The sequence below is a fragment of the Canis lupus genome, chromosome 27 (genome assembly GCF_011100685.1).
Source record: "Canis lupus familiaris isolate Mischka breed German Shepherd chromosome 27, alternate assembly UU_Cfam_GSD_1.0, whole genome shotgun sequence".
NCBI lineage: Eukaryota > Metazoa > Chordata > Mammalia > Carnivora > Canidae > Canis > Canis lupus.
In genome coordinates, this window is record NC_049248.1 from 41,236,971 (window position 1) to 41,260,183 (window position 23,213).

Here is a 23,213-nt window from a genome sequence, read left to right on the forward strand (position 1 = left end):
ACCATTGGCCTAGAACTGTTCCTCTCACTATGTTGGTGCTGATGCCAACAACTGCACTATTAGTTTTGTTCTTTGAAGTTATTGGCCCATATTAAAATAATATATTTGGAGAGTTAAAATTCAGGTATATAACACATTTGAATGAGTAAATTTATCAGGGTTTCTATTATGACATTTAACTGAAAATAATTTGGAAAGTAAAGAACTAGGGAGCAATTGCTTGAAGAGCAGACTTCGAGAACCCAGGGTAGAGGAAACATTATAGCACTAGACACATGCCAAGATGAGAATGCATAAAAATATGCTTAAGACCTGATAAATGCGTTTGGAATATTCACCGTTTTTAAAACTATTTTATTTATTTATTCATGAAACACAGAGATGTAGGCAGAGGGAGAAGCAGACTCCATTCAGGGAACCCGATGTGGGACTCGATCCCAGTACTCCAAGACCATGCTCTGAGCTGAAGGCAAATGCGCTTAACCGCTGAGCCACCCAGGTGTCCTGTGTATTCACCGTTTTGTTAGTCATGAGACTAACAAAGCAACCAGACCTTTGTGTATTAGTGGATATCAATTCTAAAAAGTATTAGCATATAATGGAGTTAAAATTTAAGAAGAGCATGGATGTTATCTAGTGGTAATTTGTCGCTATTTTGTATTTTATGATTAAGTTTTATAATATAGTAAATTTTAAAATAAGTCGTAGTACATGTATAAGATAGAGTGAACGGTTATTCTTTTTTCTCAGAACTAAGTACATGAATTTCAGACACCCAAATAGAAAACACAAAACTAAATTCATTTAAGACAGGGAATACTTTATTCAAACCCATCAGAGAAATGGACAGCTTGAGTCTGTAACAAAGCGTCGTGTTTTAAAGCATAGGTCAGTAATTATATATGAGAGTATACACTGCTACATACAAATTAACTGATCAGAGCACTTTTCAATGTTCAAAACAGAATAAGCTTCCCTGTAAAAGCAGCACCTTTGTGACATTTTTAACTTTAGTATTCCTCTCCTTCTTCTTCACCCTCTCCTTCAACAGAATCCACACCAACCTCCTCATAATCCTTCTCCAGGGCAGCCATGTCCTCACGGGCCTCAGAAAACTCTCCTTCCTCCATGCCCTCACCCACATACCAGTGAACAAAGGCACGCTTGGCATACATCAGGTCAAACTTGTGGTCCAGGCGAGCCCAGGCCTCAGCAATGGCTGTGGTGTTGCTCAGCATGCACACAGCTCGCTGTACTTTGGCCAGGTCTCCACCGGGTACCACAGTGGGAGGCTGGTAGTTAATGCCCACTTTGAAGCCAGTGGGGCACCAGTCCACAAACTGGATGGTACGCTTGGTCTTGATGGTGGCAATGGCAGCATTGACATCTTTGGGAACCACATCACCACGGTACAACAGGCAGCAAGCCATGTATTTACCATGGCGAGGGTCACATTTCACCATCTGGTTGGCTGGCTCAAAGCATGCATTGGTGATCTCTGCTACAGAAAGCTGTTCATGGTAGGCTTTCTCAGCAGAGATGACAGGGGCATATGTGGCCAGAGGGAAGTGGATGCGGGGATAGGGCACCAGGTTGGTCTGGAACTCCGTCAGATCCACATTCAGGGCTCCATCAAATCTGAGGGAAGCAGTGATGGAGGACACAATTTGACCTATCAACCTGTTTAGATTAGTGTAGGTTGGGCGCTCAATATCGAGGTTTCTACGACAGATGTCATAGATGGCCTCATTGTCTACCATGAAGGCACAATCAGAGTGCTCCAGGGTGGTGTGGGTGGTGAGGATGGAGTTGTAGGGCTCTACTACAGCTGTGGACACCTGGGGGGCAGGGTAGATGGAGAACTCTAGCTTGGACTTCTTGCCATAATCGACAGAGAGACGTTCCATCAGCAGGGAGGTGAACCCAGAACCGGTTCCCCCTCCAAAGCTGTGGAAAACCAAGAAGCCCTGAAGACCCGTGCACTGGTCAGCCTGTTAGAAAAAAGGAATAGAGAAAACCTATTACTGCTCTTTGCTATATCATCATAAGTACACAGATTTCCACTTTTCATACAACTCCAACAATATAGATCTTATTTTGACAAGAAATGTTTTTAATTTTTTTATTTATTTTTATTTTTATTTTTTAAGAAATGCTTTTATTTTTTTTTTAAGAAATGCTTTTAAATACATGTAGACCTTCCTAGACTTCCTAAGCATCTTAATTAAAAATATCTGCATTAACATTTATAAAACAATACCCAAGTAGTTCATGTTTCAATTGAATTAAAAAAAAAAACTGTAAAGGAGTAGTTCACCTCACTCTATTACATTTCAATTTTGCATTTGAAATGAAAAACAAAACAAAACAAAACATCGTATCTCAAATGTCTTCCTTCAGATCCTTATTTACTTTATTCTTGAGAATAAACATACCAGTTTCCGAATTCGGTCCAAGACAAGGTCAATGATCTCCTTGCCAATGGTGTAGTGCCCTCGGGCATAGTTATTGGCAGCATCTTCCTTGCCTGTGATGAGCTGCTCAGGGTGGAAGAGCTGGCGGTAGGTGCCAGTGCGAACTTCATCTGGAAAAGGAAAACAAGGTGGCCACCCATCACTAACAACCTGCATGACCCTGCTCAGCCCCAGGCTGTCAGTGGAGCCTCAGACAGACCTCCTGTCCCAGTGCCCCGGGAGCTCACTTGGGTTACTGAGGCCAACTCACCAATGACTGTGGGCTCCAGGTCTACAAACACTGCCCTGGGCACATGCTTGCCAGCGCCCGTCTCACTGAAGAAGGTGTTGAAGGAGTCATCTCCTCCCCCAATGGTCTTGTCACTTGGCATCTGGCCATCGGGCTGAATGCCGTGTTCCAGGCAATAGAGCTCCCAGCAGGCATTGCCGATCTGGACACCTGCCTGGCCAACGTGGATCGAGATACACTCACGCTATGGGAAGGAAAAGAGGAAAATTGTAAATTAGGTTGTGGTAGCATTTTGAATTTTTAGTTAATTTTTGAAAATATTTCTAATAATATACAGGTATTCTTCAGGTTTAGTTGAGATTATCCCTAATTCAATAGAAATGATTAAGGAAAGCACCTGCTACAAATGCTGCAGATGGGTGTGGTCTGAATAATAATGTTGCACTGTTTCGCACATGTGCAAGCCCATTGTTTCCAGTCATGCTTAAATATAATTTTTTTATTTAAAAATATTTAAAGCACGGATTTTGTAAAATGAAGCAAATTAAATTTAATCATTAATTAGTTGGAATCAATATTACTATTCTTGCCCCTTTAAATAAGAGTTTCTTCTACATATGACTTGGTATTTTAACATGGACATCTGTGCTGCAGCTGAAGCTAGATGCCACACCCCTTTGCAGTGTATCTGCAGAATCCATTAGTACTAGGGGATTGGAAGCTAACAAGGTCTGCCTCCTGCACTGCTGCATTGCTGCATTTGCTGTGCCTGGTACTAGCCTATTCTGTCTGCTACATTATTTAACAGAGTAAGTTCTATTTCCAGAAACTGCCTACATGATCTCATTGTGCTATTAGCCAGTTTTCCTTCTGTGACCCGGGCTGGGACCATATGCCTAAACTGAAATGAATTAATGTAGATTCACTAGAACAAAAGACAGCTGAACAGAGAGTACATAGTTCTTTGTCTGCAGCATTTTCATTACTTAAAAAGATGTCCTTCCAGAATCTTCTCCACTGCAAAATAAAAAAAAAAACCCTGAAAAATTATTAGAATCTTTAAAACAATAGTTCCTAAATTAGAAAAGTATCAGAGGACCTACCTAAGAATAAAAGCTCAGTGCAAGGATAATGAAATATTTATTTAAAATAATAAAATAGTATTTTCATTCTGAGATTCTCTACTCACCACAGAATATTTCTACTCATCACGTTGAATAAGAGATTTTCTTCCCTATAGTCTTTATGGCTACAGCTTCCATTGTCTAGCCATTGTCTATTCACTGACATTTGGGCGGGGGTTGGGGGCGGGGGGGTGGGGTGGGGAAGGGCGTTTCCCTGGGTCCTGGGCAGTAGGGTACCCTGGCTCTCAAAGTGAGCTTTTTCTCTTGCTGGACGTGCCGTGCGGCTAGCACACAGACAGACAGACAGACACATACACACACACACACACACACACACACACACACTCACTCCAGTCAGGGCGGGGTCGCCCCAGACCAGACTTTAAAGGGCTTGTGAAGAGAACTGTGATTTTGCATCTCAAGAAAGAAATATTTCATCTACGTTTTAACAGTGAATGAAAAACCTTTTAACGCCTACAGTTCCACAACGATGAAAGGCTTTTAATAAAAGTCTCCGACAGAGGAGGCTTAGAGAGGACGAGCGAACCCCGCCCCGCGGCTCCAAGGCCGGAGAAGCCAGAAACAAACAACTCCGCCCCTGCGCCGCCCCGACGCCGGCTGCCCGGGGTTCCAGCAGAAACTAGCCATTTTCCCCCGTGCAGACGCGGGTATCTCCCTAGAACGCCACCGACCCCGGAGCGATCTTCTTCCTCTAGCCCGGGGCTGCGCTTTGTCCCGCTCCTCTCCCCCTCCCCCTGCCCAACTGCACCCGCCGCGCCCGGGGCTGGGGGACCTCTTCTCGCCCTCCCCCTGGGACCAGCGCCAGGAAGAAAAGCCTGTCCGAGCCACACATACACCGGGGCCGCCTTTCCCTGCCCCAGATCCTGTCGTCACCGACAGACGGGCTGCTCGCGGCTCGGAAGGGCTCAGATAACAAGGACTCGCTCGGCGCCGCCTTTGTTCTTCCCCACGGTTCTGCTGCGCCCCGGGCGCAGTCCTGGCTGCGCTCCCGCACCCGCACCCGCACCCGCACCCCGCGCTGCGGCGGCGGCCGGGCTCGAGGATTTGGGGCAGCGAAGCTACACCTCGCAAACAAAGCATAAAGGCTGACCCTTACCCAAAGAAGCTGTAAAGGAAAGAAGGAAAGAGGGCTTCAGGTTTTCCCAGCAGATCTTGGGGGACTGACCCCACCCAAGGGCCACAAAGAGCCAGAGAAGGAAGATTCTTACCATGGTTGCTGCTTGGCGGCTGCCGGGCGGATGGCGGAGAAGAGGAGAGGTTGTTGCTTCTTACAGCGCGACTCTTAGGCGGTCGATGTAAGAGAACCTGCGGCACATGGGCGGATGCGGCTCCCTATATACAACTCGGTCACCATGGGGATGGGCTGGGGCCTTTTCCTGTTGGTCCAGACCCCCTCAATCTGCCCGGAGAAGTCACGACAGGAGAGTGGTGATTGGTGCAAGCAACATGGGATGAGGTAATCTCTCCCCCACCCCTTTTTCCCTAGCATCCATAGACTGTTTGCATCCTCCAGACAAAGAGACTGTGCAAAAACAGTCAGCCGAGCATCCATGATGGGGTGGGGTTGGGGGGCGGGTGGAGAAAAGAAGAAAGAAAACTTGAATTGGATGATTTTGCTATTGCTTAAACCTCACACTTACAGTTAAAATCACCAGTGTAGGTTTTTTTTTTTTTCTCCAACACTTAGATCGCAGAATTTGTGTTCACATGAAATATTTGATGGAAAATTACTCCCAGCTCCTCTCTCAAAATATACTAAGTTCTACCACATTCGGTGAGGCTTCAACGTCTCTAATTGCTTTATAGATAAAGTAGGAGAAAAGATGGGAATGATGCTTAAAAAGGCTTGGGTGCATGTGATTTTTTTTTTTAATATAAAAAGAAGGTTCAGTAATAGAGCCATCCAAAATGGCTTTTGAGGTTCAAGTAATTTATCTTCAGACCTTCTTTTGCACCCCTCCCCCAAATAGCTAAACAAAAGGGAGGATGGAAGAAAACCATACTAAATATGGAAGCACACAAGTAGTTCTAACACGGTGATAATTAAGATCTAAGAAACCTACTGTAGTTAAATAGTCTACTAGAAATACTCTTTTACCAGAAGTCTGTGTGATTACTATATTTTATGTAGTGTATTATTCCTTAAGATGAATCATCTTTCCTGATAACAGAATTGAGAAAATACAAGGAGTTCAGAAACTAGTTCTAGTACCTGTGCATGCAGTTATTCTCGGCATTGTTCTCCCCGCCCCCCGCCCTTTTTCTGGAAAGGAAGAGAATAACTAAGACATCAAATTTAAAAGGAGAGCTGTATAATGTAAGAAAGAAGACATTTTATAATTTTGTCTCCATCCACAGACAAGTTTGTCAGCTCGATAACTGCATTTCTTTTTTTATGTAGTTCTTGTGTGAATTCAGTAAATCTTCTCAGAGATTGGACTTCTAACTGTGGGAATTGTAGACAGCCTCACACCGTTGCTATTCAACTAGAGACTGTGGTGGTTGCTCAATTGCCTCTTGGGACAAAAAGGCTTTGCTTTCAGCCCTAGGAAATGGATTGCAGTAACATTCTTTTGCTATTTAGAAAGGCTCTATTATCAACAAAGATGGGCTCTGCAGAATAAGACTCTGGACTGATTACCACCTGACGTTGCTAATGGAATTTCGGAGGTAAAGAAGTTCGTTATGACCACCGAAGCTGAAAATTATATTTTGGCAGATGATTTTTATGTTCAGTTTTCAGCAACAGATTTTCAGGGTCTGCAGCACCATTTACAGTGCTCTGCAGAGCCCATTCATTCCTGCTGGGCTGGCAGGCAGAGCAGGCGTGGGAGGGAGGGACTTGAAACAGCTGCTGCAGGTTGTGGTGTGACAATGGCTGCCGTGGATTTTTCTAGTCTGCTATCCATAGCTGTGCTTTACTTGTTCAAATTTGCTGCAGTAGTCTCCCTAGAAAAAATAAAACCCGGCACACATATCATATTTATCTACTTCTTGCATATTTTATAGGAAAGATAATCTTCAACATCATCTTATCTCCATCCTTTTAGCAAATAAATATATTTCAGTAAAAAGACAGGAGAATTAAGGACAACTCAAATATTTCCTCACCTAGAAGTACATTTAATTAAAATAAGAATTAAATGGCATTGGGGAGTATAAGGATTTATAAGTAGCTCATTGAAAATACTTCTTATAAAATTGTAATAAGTCAAATAAATGAAACACTACTGGACCATGGTAAAGTGTACAAATCTTTCCTTATGGAATGAGAGGCAGTCTTGAATTTTATTTTCTTTACAATATAAAAGAAATATGTCATTTCCCCAATAGTCTCAGTTCTTTATGCAGTTACAGAGGATTAAATAAAAGAGAGGCGTGTTCATGCAATTGATTCTTTGTAATTCTATCTCAGAGCTATTCTGTTCCTTATGCAAATGAGGATTTTTCTTCTCCTCTTGAGCATAAGTAACAATAAGATCTAGGTCAGAAATAGATTATTTGAGCACTGATAATCTTAAAAGTATAAATGGGAGAGCAGGGGGGAAATAACTAATCTATTCTTTTTTCCCTCATTATCTGACTTACTAGCATGTGGACTATTAAAATTTTTTTTTTCTAGTTCACCTCTTATTTTTTCCTACCAATCTCTTTAGCTTACATAAATATATATCTCTAAGTATTCTACTAATAATTCATTCGTGTCCACTGTAAGATTAGCATAAAACATCCTTTCTTTTATAATATTTGTAGAATTTAAATTATTTATTTGTGTATCTACACCCCTTCTCCATTAAAATGTGAATCCTAGTCCCTGGCAAAGTGCCAAGCATACACTAGACATTATATATATGTTTGTTGATTTAAATGAACGGTTTCTCTCTGTGCATATTTTCACTAACTACTCTAACGCCTAGTAATTTAAGGGCATTTAACCAGTATTTTGTTTTTTTTAAAAAAAGATTTTATTTATTTATTCATGAGAGACACAGAGAGAGGCAGACACAGGCAGAGGGAGAAGCAGGCTCCATGCAGGGAGCCTGATGTGGGCTGAATCCCGGGACCCCAGGATCATGCCCAGGGCAGAAAGCAGGCTGCTAAACCACTGAGCCACCCAGGGATCCCCAGTATTTTGCCTTTTTTATTCAAAAAGCATTTACTGAGTGTCTACAGTGAGCTCTTGACCATCCTGGATAATGTGAGTAATTCAGAGGTAGTAGCGTGATCTCTTTTCTCTAGAGTCTTTCAATCTAATTGAAGAAGTAAAACAAGCACATGTATATAGGAGAACAGCATGTGTTTGTGTGTATAGGGAGAGGAGCTTTGTAGAATCCATTGCATGTATTATAACTTACGTAGGAAACAAGTTGTATAACACTTTTTTTCTTCTTAATTCTTCATCTCCTATTTATCCCTAAATCCATTCAATCTGGATTCTGCTCTTACCACTCCTTCGAACCAAATGCCCTCCATTGTTGTTGTAAATCCACTGGATACTTTTCAGTTCTTGTTGACCTGTGATTAGCTTTGTCACAGTTGATATCTCTTTCTTGGGACACTTTCTTCCCTTGTCCTCAGAAACTCTACATTTTCTGGGTTTCCCCCTTACATTTTTTTGTTTCTTCTCTGTCACTGCTGGTTCCTCCTCCTCTCCCAATTTTTAAATGTTGGCATTTCTCAAGGTTCAGTCCTAGATTCTTTCCTCATTTTATTCCATATGATCTTAGTCACTCCTAGTAGATGGTAAGTGCATTCGTTCCCAAGGCTTCAAATCCTTTTTATATGCCCATCAATTATTAACAACTCCTTTTAGTTCCAGATTGTGTAGTAAACTTCCTGTCTCTGGCAGTTTCCCACAGGTATCCCAAATTGAACTAGTTATCTTCTCATAAATATGCACCTCTTACAAGGTTCTCTTGCTCAGCAAATGGAGTAGCACACATTTGGTTTCTCAAATCAGAAATGAGAATTACTTTTGATATCTTCCTCTCCTTTTCTAACCACCATAAAATCAGTCTCTGAGTCCTGTCAGGTCTACCTCCTGAATCTCAAATCTTGTTCTTTTCTATCTCAACTGCCTCCATTCTAGTAAGTACATCATCTTTTACCTGGATGTCAGTGCCCTCCTAGATTTTCTATACATTTACTCTTTCTTACCCTTATTCATTTCAGTCTTCACACAGCCAAAGTGATCTTATGATACATCTCACAGGGGCACTTAGGTGGCTCAGTGGTTAAGCGTCTGCCTTCGGCTCAGGGTCCTGATCCTAGGGTCCTGGGCCAAGTCCTGCATCAGGCTCCCCTTGGGGACCCTGCTTCTCCCTCTGCCTATGTCTCTGCCTCTCCCTTTGTGTCTCTCATGAATAAATAAAATCTTAAAAAAAATACATCTCACAGATCATGTCACTCCACTGCTTAAAGCAGATCAATGGCTGCCTGTTAGTTTTAAGATGAAGATCTCAAATCCTTAATATGGCTGCTTTAATTCCATAACGGAAGTAAGTCGTATACTTAAAAATCTGTAAAAAGATATATTGATTTAAAATTGTGTTAAAATTCAGGTCATTTCCTGAGAGTTGATTTTGATAGGGAGGAGGGAAGCAAAGGGGTTATAAAAGCTAGTCACTTTATAATTACTTGTTATGCTATAAAATTATGTTTTATTCATTTTTGTATTTATTCAATTCTTATAATAAAAAATTTAACAGGGATCCCTGGGTGGCGCAGCAGTTTGGCACCTGCCTTTGGCCCCGGGCGCGATTCTGGAGACCCGGGATCGAATCCCACATCGGGCTCCTGGTGCATGGAGCCTGCTTCTCCCTCTGCCTGTGTCTCTGCCTCTCTCTCTCTCTCTCTGTGTGACTATCATAAAAAAAAAAAAAAAAAGAAAAAAATTAACAATATAAACCCATGAGTTCATAAAGATACCCCACAAAGGAAAATAAAAATAGAAAAAAAATGAATTAAAATAATAATCTGGGCAGCCCGGGTGGCTCAGCAGTTTAGCACCACCTTCAGCCCAGGGCGTGATCATGGAGACCCAGGATCAAGTCCCACGTTGGGCTCCCGCATGAAGCCTGCTTCTCCCTCTGCCTGTGTCTCTGTCTCTCTGTCTCTCTATGTCTCTCATGAATAAATAAATAAAATCTTAAAAAAAATAATCATCTGATACCATTGTACCACTGGAAATAACTATGGCACCAACTCCATACTCTACACATTGGCAATCTAATAAAGATTTGAGGGATGCCTGAATGGCTCAGTCAGTTAAATGGCTCAGTCAGTTAAGAGTCAGACTCTTGATTTTGACTCAGATTATGACTTCAGCATCATGAGATCGAGCCCTTGAGTAGGGCTCCATGCTGGGAGTGGAGACTGCCTAAGATTTTCTCTTTCCCTTCAGGAAAGAAAAAAGGGAAAAACAATAGATAAAGATTGTGACAAGACTCTTGATAATTGTTAAATTTTAATGATATGTATGTGGAGTTCATTATACTCTTCTCTATTTTTGTGTATGTTTGAAAATTTCTTAATAAAATAAGTACTAAAAGGAGGAAATCGTGGTTGCTGAAGACAAATTTTATCCTGCTACCTTGAATAAGTGCATTTCAAGAGAAGGAAATTTCAAGAGAAGGAAAAGGTCCTTTTATTAAGACTTATGGCTTATCATGGAAGCCTTCACTCCGAAAGGCAGCTTATAACCAAATGGGACAGGAGTAGAGTACTTTGAACAGGGAGCATAATATTAACAAAGACATAGTATGATGATGATCTGGTGCCTGTACAAGGGAGAGCAAATATGTTGTCTCAATTTGGGCATGCAAATGAGTTGTGGGTGGTGTGTTATATGTGGGATGGGGAGCTAGTTAATGAAGCATTTTGAACTCTGATCTGAAGAACGAGTTTGGGCTTGAGTCTATAGGCAGTGTGAAGCTTTTGTATTCTAAAAAAGAGTAGACAACATTTTAATAAAATTAACACTAATTTTTATAAAATATTTATTTATTTGACACAGAGAGAGAGCACAAGAAGAGGGGAGCAACAGGCAGAGAGAGAGGGAGAAGCAGGCTCCTTGCCAAGCAGGGAGCCCAATGTGGGGCTCCATCCCAGGACCCTGGGGTCATGACCTGAGCCAAAGGCAGATGCTTAACCGGCTGAGCCACCCAGTCCCCCCCTATAAAATCAATTTATAAAATTAATCTGACAGCTAAGTGGAGTAGGAAAAGAGACTGGAGATAATGGCACCAATAAGGAAGTGATCGCAATAATCTAAACAGAAGTTCTCAGACTTCATAATTTGTGGAGATGGTTAGAAAGGGATAACAGAAGGGACTATCCAAAGGAAGAATCTCAGTGGTGACTGGCTGAACATGAAGCAAAAAGGAGAGAGTAGAAATTAACCCTTAAAGTTTTGAACTTGGTGGGGGTGCCTGGGTAGCTCAGTTGGTTAAGCATCTGCTTATGCATCTCCACCTCTCTATTCCTTACCTTTGTCAGATTCTCCAAGTATAACCCAGAATTTTAAGTTATGCTGCTGAATGGGAAACACCATTGATGTGCATGTTGTTATGTTCAGCACATGAAAAGCCTTTCTGTCTTTTTTCTTCTTTATTTTGAGAACTTTTTGTTGAAGGATATCATACACACATAAATGTTTACCAATCATAAATGTACAATTTGATGAATTTTTGCAAACTTAACATTATTACTAGTGTAACTAGCATGCAGATGAAGAAACAGAACATTATCACTATCTGAGAAGCCTCCTCCTGGTACCTCTACCCACTCACAATCTGCTGTAGAAAGTAATACCCAATGGGGTGCCTGGGTGGCTCATTTGGTAAAGTGGCTGAGTCTTGATTTCCACTCAGGTCATGATATCAGGGTCCTGGGATAGAGCCCTATGTTTGGCTCCACTGCTGTGAGAAGTCTGCTTGAGATTTTCTATCCCTCTCTCCCTGCCCCTCCCTCCACTCACGACCCACTGTCTCTCAAATAAATAAATAAATCTTTTTTAAAAAGGTGATACTCAGGGATCCCTGGGTGGCACAGCGGTTTGGCACCTGCCTTTGGCCTAGGGCGCAATCTTGGAGACCCGGGATCGAGTCCCACGTCGGGCTCCCGGTGCATGGAGCCTGCTTCTCCCTCTGCCTATGTCTCTGCCTCTCTCTCTCTCTCTCTCTCTCTGTGTGACTATCATAAATAAAATTTTTTTTAAAAAAGGTGATACTCAGTGATTTATAGCACAATAGATTTGTTTTGCCTGTTTTTGAACTTTATAAAAATGTAATGGATTCTTTTATATATGGCTTATTTCACTTACTATTATGTTTGTGGTGCTTACTTCAGCAGCGCATATACTAAAATTGGAACAATACAGAGAACTTCGCAAGGATGACACACAAATATTATGTTTATGAAATTTAAGCATACCATTGAATGTAATTGTAAATTGTTTTCATTGCTGTATAGTCTTTTATTGTATGAATACGCCATAATTTATTTATCCATTTCCTAGTGTTAGAGGATATTTGCATTATTTCTAGTTTTTGGCTAATACCAATGACATTGCTATAAGCGTTCTTATACCTGTGTTTGGATGAATATACTTACAGACTTCTGCTATATATATTTCTGCTGCTATATACCTAGGAGTAGTAGAACTGTGGGGTAATAGGGCATGTATATGTTCAGCTTTAATAGAAAAACTGCAAATTTTCCCAAAGTTGTACACTCCCACTAGCAGTGCAGGAGAGTTCTGTTTCTCATCCTCCTTCATTGTAGCCATTTAGGAGAGTTCATAGTGTGATATCCATCACATTGTGACTATTGAGGTTGACACCTTTTCATGTGTTTATTGTCCATTTGAATATCCTCTTTGGTGAAATGGCTGTTCAAGGCTTTTTCATATTTTTTCATGGATTGGCTGTCATTATCTTAGTATTTGGTTGGAGTGCATTATATATTATGAATAAGAATCCTTTGTTGGATTTGAAGATTATAATATAAAAATTTTTTTTTCCATTCTGCAACTTGCCTTTTCATTCTCTTAATGTTGTGATTTGATGAATGGAAGTTCTTGATTTTAAGTAGTTGTTTATCCATTTTTTCTTTATTGTTAACGTTTTTTAAAAGATTTTATTTTTCAGTGATCTCTGCATTCAACGTGAGGCTTGAACATACAACTCTGAGATAAAGAGTAGCAAGCTCTACCAACTAAGCCAGCCAATCACCCCTATTGTTATCATTTTTTTGGTTGCATTTAAGAAATCTTTGCCTATCGACAGGTCACGAATATATTCTTCTAAAGGATTTATTGCTTAAGCTTTTACTTTAGTTTCACAATACATATGGGAACTGATATTTGTGTGTGTGTTTGATGTGATGTAGAGATCAGATCTATTTTTCCCCCATATGGATATCCAACTGATCCAGCACTGTTTATTTATAAGACTATTTCCGCCCCCACAGGACTGCAGTGACATTTTCTTCATGATTTAAGGCACCATATGTATTTATGGGAAGCTTCCTCTCACTAGCTCATATATTTCAACTTTATTATTTTCTAAATTATTATAATCTTTTTTAACCCAAGTAATTAACTCATATGGATGATCAGCCCTATATGTTTCAAACATTTATTCATTTGTTTCTTCTTTTTGGAAACAAATATTGGTTGTCTACTAAGTTGCATGTATTGGACCAGGCATAGTGCAGTGTAATTAGATGTTTATTCAACTAAGATTTAATTAGATAAAATGCATTCTGGTAAGTCCCAAGAAAGAAGCAAGGCATGATCCTCTGCAAGGAGATACCTATTACCTATAACCTCTAGATCTTTGGAGGATGGTGTGGTATGGAGAATGCAGGAAGTCTTCCTGGAAGAGGCAATTCTTGAGGTTGTCTTGAAAAATAAATAGAAGTAGCAGGTACAAATGGAGAAAAGAGTGCACGTGCAAATACAAGACAACTGGATTAGTTTCAGAAACTAAAGTGGAAGTGGTTTGTTATGGTTTGTTACGTAAAGTGTAAGGAAAGGGGATTGGGGAGGCTGGAAGATTAGATGAAGAACTGATTGTGAGGGACTTTGTTTCAAACTCAATGATAGCCATTAAAGGAAATAGGAATAATGAACTTTGCATTTCAAAAAGATACTTCTGACTGCAGCTATGTGCAGAAAGAAAAGATAGAACAGTGTTGAGGATCAGGGGTTATAATGCAGGAAGACTGGTTAGAAAATTGCTGATTAGTAGATGGTAAGACAGACTCAAGGAAATAGAAAGAAGTAGACATATTTGGGAAATATGTGGAAGATTGAGTCTAGAGCTGGTGATGTCTAGGAATCAGGAGCAATGAGCAGTGAAGGATGGGGCAGCTGGCTCCAGAGTTAGGCAGAACTGGTTTCAATTCTCCTTTCTGTCACAATTTAGCAAGGTTGGAAAGACCTTCTGGCTTTAAAGAATGTATTGGAAGAGTTTGAGACTGAAAGCAAGGAGACTAAGTAGGAGGCTATTACAATCATCTAGGCTTTATGATAAAGGCTTGACTAAGACTAAAGCTACAGGGACAGAAGGAAAGAGATGGATTGAAAGGAGAGAAATGGATTGAGGAATATTTGGGAGGTAGATTTACCAGATTGAGAGCAGACTTAAAAACAGCAAAGGGGGGTGCCTGGCTGGCTCAGTAGGTAAAGCATGCAACTTAAAAAAAAAAAATGTATTTGTTTATTTATTCGTTTGTTTGTTTGAGAGACATGCCTGCACACAAGGGATGGAGGAGGAGCAGAAGAGAAGGGAGAGGGAGGGGGAAAGAACCTCCAGCAGACCTAACATTAAGTGGGGAGCCCCATGTGAGGCTTGATCCCTGGACCCTGTGATCATGACCAGAGCTGAAACCAAGATTAAGTTGCCTAACCAAGAGCCACCGAGGTGCCCCAAGTATGTGACATTTGATTTCAGGGTTGTGGGTTTGAGCCCCATGTTGGGTGTAGAAATTACTTAAAAATGAAATCTTAGCTATGGAGCAAAGGTATTTAAATGAGTTAGTTGAGTTGGATGAGGCTTATTTCAGGTTTGTTGCTAGAGAACAATAATAAAATTATTCTTTTTCAGAAAATTCTTAAAAATTCTTATTCTTCTTAAAAATAAGTTAAATATTTTTAAATATGTATATCTAATAGTATAGAAAATGGAATAAACACCATAGTGTATAGAAAACTGAATTTGACAACATATTAATGAATAAATGAACAAATGATTTCAAAAAAAATGAAATCTTAAAACAGAAAAGGATTAAAAAGAAAAAAAAAGAAGAAGTGTCAGAAAAAGAAAAAAATGAGGGGCACCTGGGTGGTTCAGTGGTTGAGCATCTGCCTTTGGCTCAGGTTGTGATCCTGGGGTCCGAGGATTGAGTCCTGGATCGGGCTCCCCATAGGGAGCCTGCTTCTCCCTCTGCCTATGTCTCTACCTCTGTGTGTGCGTGTGTGTGTCTCATGAATGAATAAATAAAATCTTAAAAAAAGAAGAAAAAAAGATAAAGAAGGACTGGCCAAAAGAGAGAGAAAAGCAGAAGATATTGATGTTACAGAAAGGAAGGGCAGTATCAAGTAGAGTGCTGAGTAATATCAAATACTGCAGAGGAGTTGTTAGTAAGGACAGAGGAATGTTCATTGGATTTAGCAACAAGGAAATAAGTATATAATAAGTAAGACTTGGCACAGAATACATAAAACATGTTTCTGGGCCCAGAGGAGTTCAAGGTCCAATCCAATGATTGAAACTGTTACTACAATACATTATGTCAAGTGCTATGAGAGAGAAGACAGTGCAGGAGCTGCCAACACAAAGAAATGTGTTACATTTCCCAACTTCTTCCCAGTTTAGTGTTCACTGTCTCACGCCACACCATTGCCTCTATATTCTTTGTGAAATGATCATGCCTATCTGTCTCACACTGCCCTTCCTCATGCACATTTGAGTGTAAAAGGATAAATTCAAGCAGTAGGTTTCTCTTAAATTCTCTAAAAAAACACATCTCAAACTCTAAATTTAAACAAGGAGACGGACAAGATTATGATGACGTGGTGAATTTGCAGTTGTCTTTATTTTTTTTTAAGATTTATTTATTTATTTTATGATAGACATAGAGAGAGAGAGAGGCAGAGACACAGGAGGAGGGAGAAGCAGGCTCCATGCCCAGAGCCCGATGCGGGACTCAATCCCAGGACTCCAGGATCCCGCCCTGGGCCAAAGGCAGGTGCCAAACCGCTGAGCCACCCAGGGATCCCCAAGTTGTCTTTACTTTAGGGCTCAGTACTGATCAAAGTATTGAGTGATTTGGTTCTCACTATGTATGACCTTTAAAGACTATCTGCTGTATTCACTTTGGCCAAATTCTATTAACAGTTTAGGTAAGAATATGACCCACCTGTGAATTCAGAATTTTATTGAAGGCTTAACATCATCTTTCTCAAACTCTGGTCAACACACTGGAGTATTACTAAATAATGTTTTTTTTTTTTTTTTTTCTGGATAACAATGGTAAGAATTATCAGTGATTCTGGTAACTGAGTTTCATCTATTTTGGGAAGGACGGGATCCCTGGGTGGCGCAGCGGTTTGGCGCCTGCCTTTGGCCCAGGGCGCGATCCTGGAGACCCGGGATTGAATCCCACGTCGGGCTCCCGGTGCATGGAGCCTGCTTCTCCCTCTGCCTGTGTCTCTGCCTCTCTCTCTCTCTCTGTGACTATCATAAATAAATAAAAATTAAAAAAAAAAAGTTTATTTTGGGAAGGACTTTTGTGTGTATAGCAGAGAGAAATATTAATAATTTTTTTTAAAACTAGGAATTTTTAAAAAATTTTTATTTATTTATGATAGTCACACAGAGAGAGAGAGAGAGAGAGGCAGAGACATAGGCAGAGGGAGAGGGAGAAGCAGGCTCCATGCACTAGGAGCCCGACGTGGGACTCGATCCCGGGTCTCCAGGATCACGCCCTGGGCCAAAGGCAGGCGCCAAACCGCTGCACCACCCAGGGATCCCCTATTAATAAATTTCTATTCCAGAAGTAAGACTTACGATATAACACAAACACCTGTACTCTGTAACATTAGAAACCTATCTCTGGTATTGTGATACAAGGCTTTGAGGTTAGTCATTGATGTTCAGTCACTTACAGAACCACTCTTTTGAACAACATATTTATGTCCTGAGATGCATATTTTAATTTGTAATTTTGCTCTGACATGTTGGGAAGGTGGTTCGCCTAAGCGTATTGATGAAATCTGACTTTTGGAAAAAGGGTACAAAATCTGAAGAGGCTCAAAGGCATCCTGGGAAGAGAAGAAAGATAAAGAATTGGAGAAGACAGTAGATAATCTCTGTTTTCCATAAAATGCAATTTATAATATGATTGCACTTCATTAACTCAAATTACACACACTCACAAGAATGCACATTGAACTGTTTTGCTTCCGTCTTTCCCCTCCTTCCCCTTAAAGCAGATGGAAATTAGGTGGCAGACTGGGAAGGTTGCCATGGTGCACTGGCTACAGGGATTTGATATTAGTCAAAGGAAGCTCCTGAGTCCCCTCCCCCAACCATCCAAATGTGCGCTTCTCTCTTTTCTTTCAAATTCTTGTCTATAATTCATATTATAGATAAATCAGGGTGAGATTGATGTACTAGTGGACAACAGAATAGATGCATTGATGTTGTAAGAAGTAAAATACTCAGGAATTATAACTGGTCCATTTTTATGTAGCACTAGCCACACAAAAAGTTAGAATTCATTTTTAAAATGTCTTATACAGGGAAGCCTGGGTGGCTCAGTGGTTGAGCATCTGCCTTTGGCTCAGATTGTGATCCCGGGGTCCTGGGACTAATTTTCTAAAGCTTGACCAATTTTATTAGTCCAAAAGGGGCTAGTTCAAGGGGAAGTGGGGCGGAATATTTAGGACTTGGTCTTTAAAGCTTCTTCTTTAAGTATTGCATATATAAATTTAAGAGCCAAAATAGTAGAAGATAACCCTTTTGTAACATACTAGAATCATCCTCTATACTAGTGTTTCCTAAGTGTGCCGAAGTAACTAGGATGCTAGTTAAAAATACTGATTTTCTCTCTCTTTTTCTGTGTGTCTCTCATGAATAAATAACCAAAATCTTTAAAAAGGGGGGGGCACCCTGGGTGGTTCAGCGGTTTGGTGTCACCTTCAGCCCAGGGCGTGATCCTGGAGACCCCAGATCGAGTCCCACATCAGGCTCCCTGCATGGAGCCTGCTTCTCCCTCTGCCTGTGTCTCTGCCTCTCTCTCTTTCTGTGTGTCTCTCATGAATAAATAAATAAAATCTTTTTTTTAATAAAATCTTTTAAAAAAAATACTGATTCTCTGGGATACCTGGTCAAGCATCTGCCTTCAGCTCACATCATGATTCCAGGGTCCTGAGATCGAGTCCCCCATCAGGCTCCCCACAGGAAGCCTGCTTCTCCCACTGCCTGTGTCTCTGCCTCTCTCTGTATCTCTTATGAATAAATAAATAAATCTTAAAAAAAAATTACTGATTTTCAGTTCCTGTACCAGAGTCTGATTTAGTAGGTCTAATTCAGTGAATAGTATTCTCTTAGAATTTGTATTTACCATTTTGTAGCTAAACAGTTTAATGGTTTTGGGTGGTATGATTCAGTTATTTCTGAATTCTGATAACCACTGGATAAGTTGACAGAGAATTACTCTCCAGATGGTTTTAATCTTGAAAGGCACAGCTCCCAAATGACACCCAGCCTAAAAAGGTGTTTTGGGAAACATTTCTCAGTCTTCAATTAGATTTAAAAATCAATAATAGGGGCGCCTGGGTCGCTCAGTTGGTTAAGCAGCTGACTCTTGATTTCAGTTCAGGTCATGATCTCAGTGTCCTGGGACTGAGCCTGGTGTCAGGCTCTGCACTCAGCAGGGGTCTGCTTGAGGATTCTCTTGCCCTCTCACTCTGCCCCTCCCCGCTAAATAAGTAAATAAATCATTTAAAAAAATCTATTATGCACGTGCAGAAAAGAGGAAAGGCTGTGTTTTTCTTCATCTGTGCAGTCTAACATCATTTAGGAAACATTTCTTCATTCTGCTTAAACACTGATGTTGCATGTGTGAAAGAGAAAGGATTAGAAAAGGCTGTGTTTTTTTTTTCCTGTACCTGCTTGTAAGAAAAGTTATCTGTTATTTTAGTATACAGATTATAAGAGATATAGAGGTTTAATGAAGATAGCATGGCTTGAAATAAGTTCCCTCTGTGGTAAGGTTGTCTCTGGATTTAGTATATTTAATAAGCCCACTATTTTTTTTAATGATTTCAGTATTTTTAGATATGTGAGAGAGACTTCACTCTCACCCCTCATGTTACTAAGCAACATGTCATACAGTTGCTAGGAAACAGACTAGCAAGCTTGGGGGCACTTCAGTTCCCTTATCACCTTGCATAACACATGACTGTACCCTAGAGAGTTTTACAGCCTTAGAGACAAAAGAAAAAAGTTAATAGCATATAGAAAGGATAGAACAAGTGACAGCGGTTGGGAAATGGAATTAGGGAAAGAACAAGGTATTTGAGAAGAGTGTGTGAGGTTGGCAGAGGAAGGCTATTACGCAATTTCCTTGAATGAGTCATGGAAAAACCTTAAATTGCCACAGCTCTATTTCATATTCTGTATGCTTCTACCTTTTCTAAAAACAAATTAGAAACGGAGAGAAGACCATCTTTCAGATGGTGTTACTAAATCTTGTCAGAAGGATAGAAATCAATTGTAACTTTGTAGAAGATTGCCAATTAGAAACAGATTAAACAACTCACACCTTATTTAAAATTCCAAATCAAATCTGCAATACTACTTCACTCTATTTCTCTCCCAAATAGTAAAAACGGACAGCACTGAGAGAAGTTTGAATATAAGTGTTCTTGAACAAATTTAGAAGCAAAATTGTCATAAAACCTCCTGGGCAGTTCTCTACAAAATTTTAAAAGTCTGATCTAAAAGGAGGAAAGAAGAAGCTGTTGTGCTCTACCTGGAAGACTCTGTTTTATCTGAAATAAGAGACTAGGCTCTGGGTTTCATTGTGTGTATGTGAAAGGTTGAGTCTTTGTGTCCCTGTGGCATTTACTGTTGCTGGCAACCGGGAAGCTCCCTAGCAATTGTTGCTAGGTCCTCAGGGCCTCTGTTGGCCTGAAACCTTAATCACTGCCAGAAACACCAGAGATAAAAATCATGGCACAAAATCCAGCACCTATTATCCCCAGTGGTCCTGCTGCAAACAGTCCATCTTGTGTTCGGTGAAAATCAGTGTAAAATGGAGACTTCACACCAAGAGTTCATCCTCAATATCCTCCCTGTGAATGCCTGTTCTTTGAGCACAGGGCACCAAGACAACATTGGAGAATGGCTTGATTAAAATAAAATTTCTATTCTGGTGTCACTGGCTTAACTAAAAAGCATAACAGTCAGAGAGAAACACAGACAAGAAAGATTTCCTCAGATTTAGATCACTTCCAGTTCTGAGGTCCCATCAACATTTGTTTGACAACTTGAGATGACCTTAGTGACTACATAAGCCATGGTACAAATGGTGGTACCATTTCAAATAGGAGTCCAGAGATTCTGATAAAGATCCATGTCAGAAAAAAAAAAAAAAAAAAAGATCCATGTCAGGATCATCCCCAGAAATAACCTACATCATCTCTTGAAATTACACATTGGCCCTTAGGTGAGCTTCACAGACCAGTACAACCCATTTACTCAAGCCATCCTGTGCAAATATGGACTTTAAATTTGGCTCTGGTGTATATTCTACCCAGATGTAGACAGAGCTCTGAACTTATCTGGAAACAATTGCAAATCCAGGCTGAGATTTAGAAAAGATTGATGCTGAGATGACATAAATATCTCCTTCTATCAAGCATCTAGCTTCCAAAAGTGGGTCTGAAGAGGGGCACCTGGATGGCTCAGTGGTTGAGTGTCAGCCTTGGGCTCATGTCATGATCCTGGAGTCCTGGGATGGAATTCTGCATCGGGCTCCCTGCAGGGAGCCTGCTTCTCCCTCTGCTTATGTCTCTGCCTCTCTGTGTCGCTCATGAAAAAATAAATAAAATCCTTTAAAAAAAGTGAGTCTGAAGAGATATTTATTGTTGTGATTATAACTAATTTTTGAGCAACTTATCAAGGCTAACTAGTATGTTATCTAATCTTCAAAATAATTCTTGAGGGTAGGTGCAATTATATTTGCTTTATTCCTCTGTTGAAGAAATTGAGGTGCAGAGAAGTTAAATAATAGGCCCAAGGTCTCTCATAACTAATGAGTGATATGAAAATTCAAACCAGGACCAGTCTGTCTCCAGCGTTTGACTTTAAACAACCACTCTATGTATACAGTTAATAGAGAATGCTTTTTATATGGGAACAAATTATGTAGTACATCACACCTGTGTCAAGGTGAAGAATATGTGTTCTGGGGTCTCTCTGTCTACTTATGGGGTAGTTGAGACTCAGAATGTCTGCTTCCTCACGGGTTGGCTTTTCCATAAAGACCCTACCAAGACAATCTGCCAGAACCCTGCAATGCCCCATCCTTGCATTTCCCTAAATCTGTGTTATTCAGTATGTAATAATGCTCCATGGGGTCTTTAGATAAATGGTTCAGATTGGGCTCTGCAATACCAGCTCAGCCAACTTGGTAGTCCTTTTTCTTTTTTTTTTTTTTTAATTTTTATTTTATTTATTTATTTTGTTTGTTTGTTTGTTTGTTTTTTAGTAGTCCTTTTTCAATGTGAGGCAAAGACTTGCCTGTAAAGCCTTTCTGCATTTATCTGATCTGCTCTTCTCATTTCCTTATCTAATAAGAACAAGAGATCATTTTTAGGGACTGTGAGATCTGAATTCTAATTTAGAAAAGAATGTCTTTTCAGAAGAACAGTTTGGAAAGCTGTCACATTTTACATTATCCAGAGCTTCGAACACTGCCTTGGAGTCACATTGTCTCAAACACTTTATTTTAGAGTAAAATCTTTCCTTTTCCTTTGCATAACCAAAAAGTCCATTGAATCGGTATTTCCAGAACAAAGATAACATTTGACAGTTAAAAACCCTTTATTCTTACAAAGGCACTGGGCAGAAAACATGAAATAGTTACAAGTAGATGATGTGCTGGGCCTGCTTGTTAGGCCTCATGCAAACCAATTGTAGGCACTTCTTTCCAACTCTGTATTCAGTGACATCGTGTTGGTAGTGTGAAATTGTCACAATGGGAGCATTTATACCATAAAAAATTGGCCAATGCTATAAATCAGGGCTTTTTTTTTTTTTTTTTTTTTTTACCTCTGTCTCTCAGAGCCAGTTGTTAAACCACTAGGAGAGAAGTTCCCAAAGAGCAATGTACCAGCAGCGTAACTTCAGTAAAACATAGCCCATCCTTATGTCACCAGGCATCATGTTGATGGATTCTTATACAAATGAAGGAAGTCATCTTCTCAGTGATATCTACTAATACAAGTTTTATTAAATGAAAGCTCTCAAACACAAGACTTGGTAGAAATTGTATTCACCATTTGACACAGGACAAGCTCTTGTATGATCTACAACTTCTCAGAACATTGGCTGTATCTAATCTATATGTAGCCTATATCTAGGTAGAGGTACAGAGCAAGTTGCAGGGACAGAATAGTTTTCTCATAATAGCACCTAGAGGGGGCTTTTGGATTCTGAGGTGATCACCCAAATAGTCTTTTTTTTTTTTTTCCAAATAGTCTTTATTGAAAGCTATAGATGATAGGCCTACTCTTTATGTGTAAGGAGCCTTATGACCTGACTTGGAATGGTAATTGTTAGAAAAATGGAATCTAAAGATATAATTTCTATTGCCAAATGATTTGAGAATATTTATAATAATAGCTAACATTTCTTAATTTACTGCTATGTACCAGGATCTGTTCTAGCCATTTTACTTATACTAGTCATTTACTTTATTTCCTCATTATAACTCACAGAGATAGGTACTATACAGATGATAAAATCAAGGCACAAAATGTTTAAGCAAGTTGCTGAAGGTCACCAAGTAAGTAACAGAGTCAGTTCAAACCCAAGAAGTCTGAATTCTAATCCTTTGTAGGGTTTTCCAGTATACCTTTTCATACTAAATATAAATCAAGCTAAACATTTAGGATATTTCTAATGATTTTTAACAGAACATATACAATACCAATCAGTTTTTTTCCAACCTCATTAACCCATTGTAAAAAATACACTTTGCATTCATATTATATACCCCAAACAAAATAATGCTCTTACTATGCATAATATTTTCTGATCTTTTCTATCTGATTCTATTTCACTT

The 23,213-nt window shown here is 39.9% G+C and overlaps 1 protein-coding gene, 1 long non-coding RNA gene and 1 pseudogene across 5 annotated transcripts in view; 2 read left to right on the plus strand and 1 right to left on the minus strand.

Annotated features, from left to right (window-relative positions):
* Window positions 1-799: 799 nt before the first annotated feature.
* LOC106557476 (tubulin alpha-1A chain) lies at window positions 800-5,157 on the minus strand. Its single transcript, NM_001314090.1, is given in 4 exon segments — window positions 800-1,991; window positions 2,436-2,584; window positions 2,725-2,947; window positions 5,057-5,157. Coding segments are annotated over 4 exon segments (1,356 nt in total). The 5' UTR covers window positions 5,060-5,157; the 3' UTR covers window positions 800-1,010.
* The window catches only part of LOC111092735, a 59,542-nt gene continuing 40,534 nt past the window's right edge, over window positions 4,206-23,213 (plus strand). For 2 of the 4 annotated variants that reach the window (XR_005380112.1, XR_005380113.1), the window contains exon 1: window positions 4,210-5,304. This is a non-coding gene — a long non-coding RNA (uncharacterized LOC111092735). Of the gene's footprint in view, window positions 5,305-23,213 lie in introns of all 4 variants that reach the window. The other 2 variants (XR_005380114.1, XR_005380115.1) reach the window with 2 other exon arrangements.
* Window positions 12,185-12,275, plus strand: LOC119866490 (annotated as a pseudogene).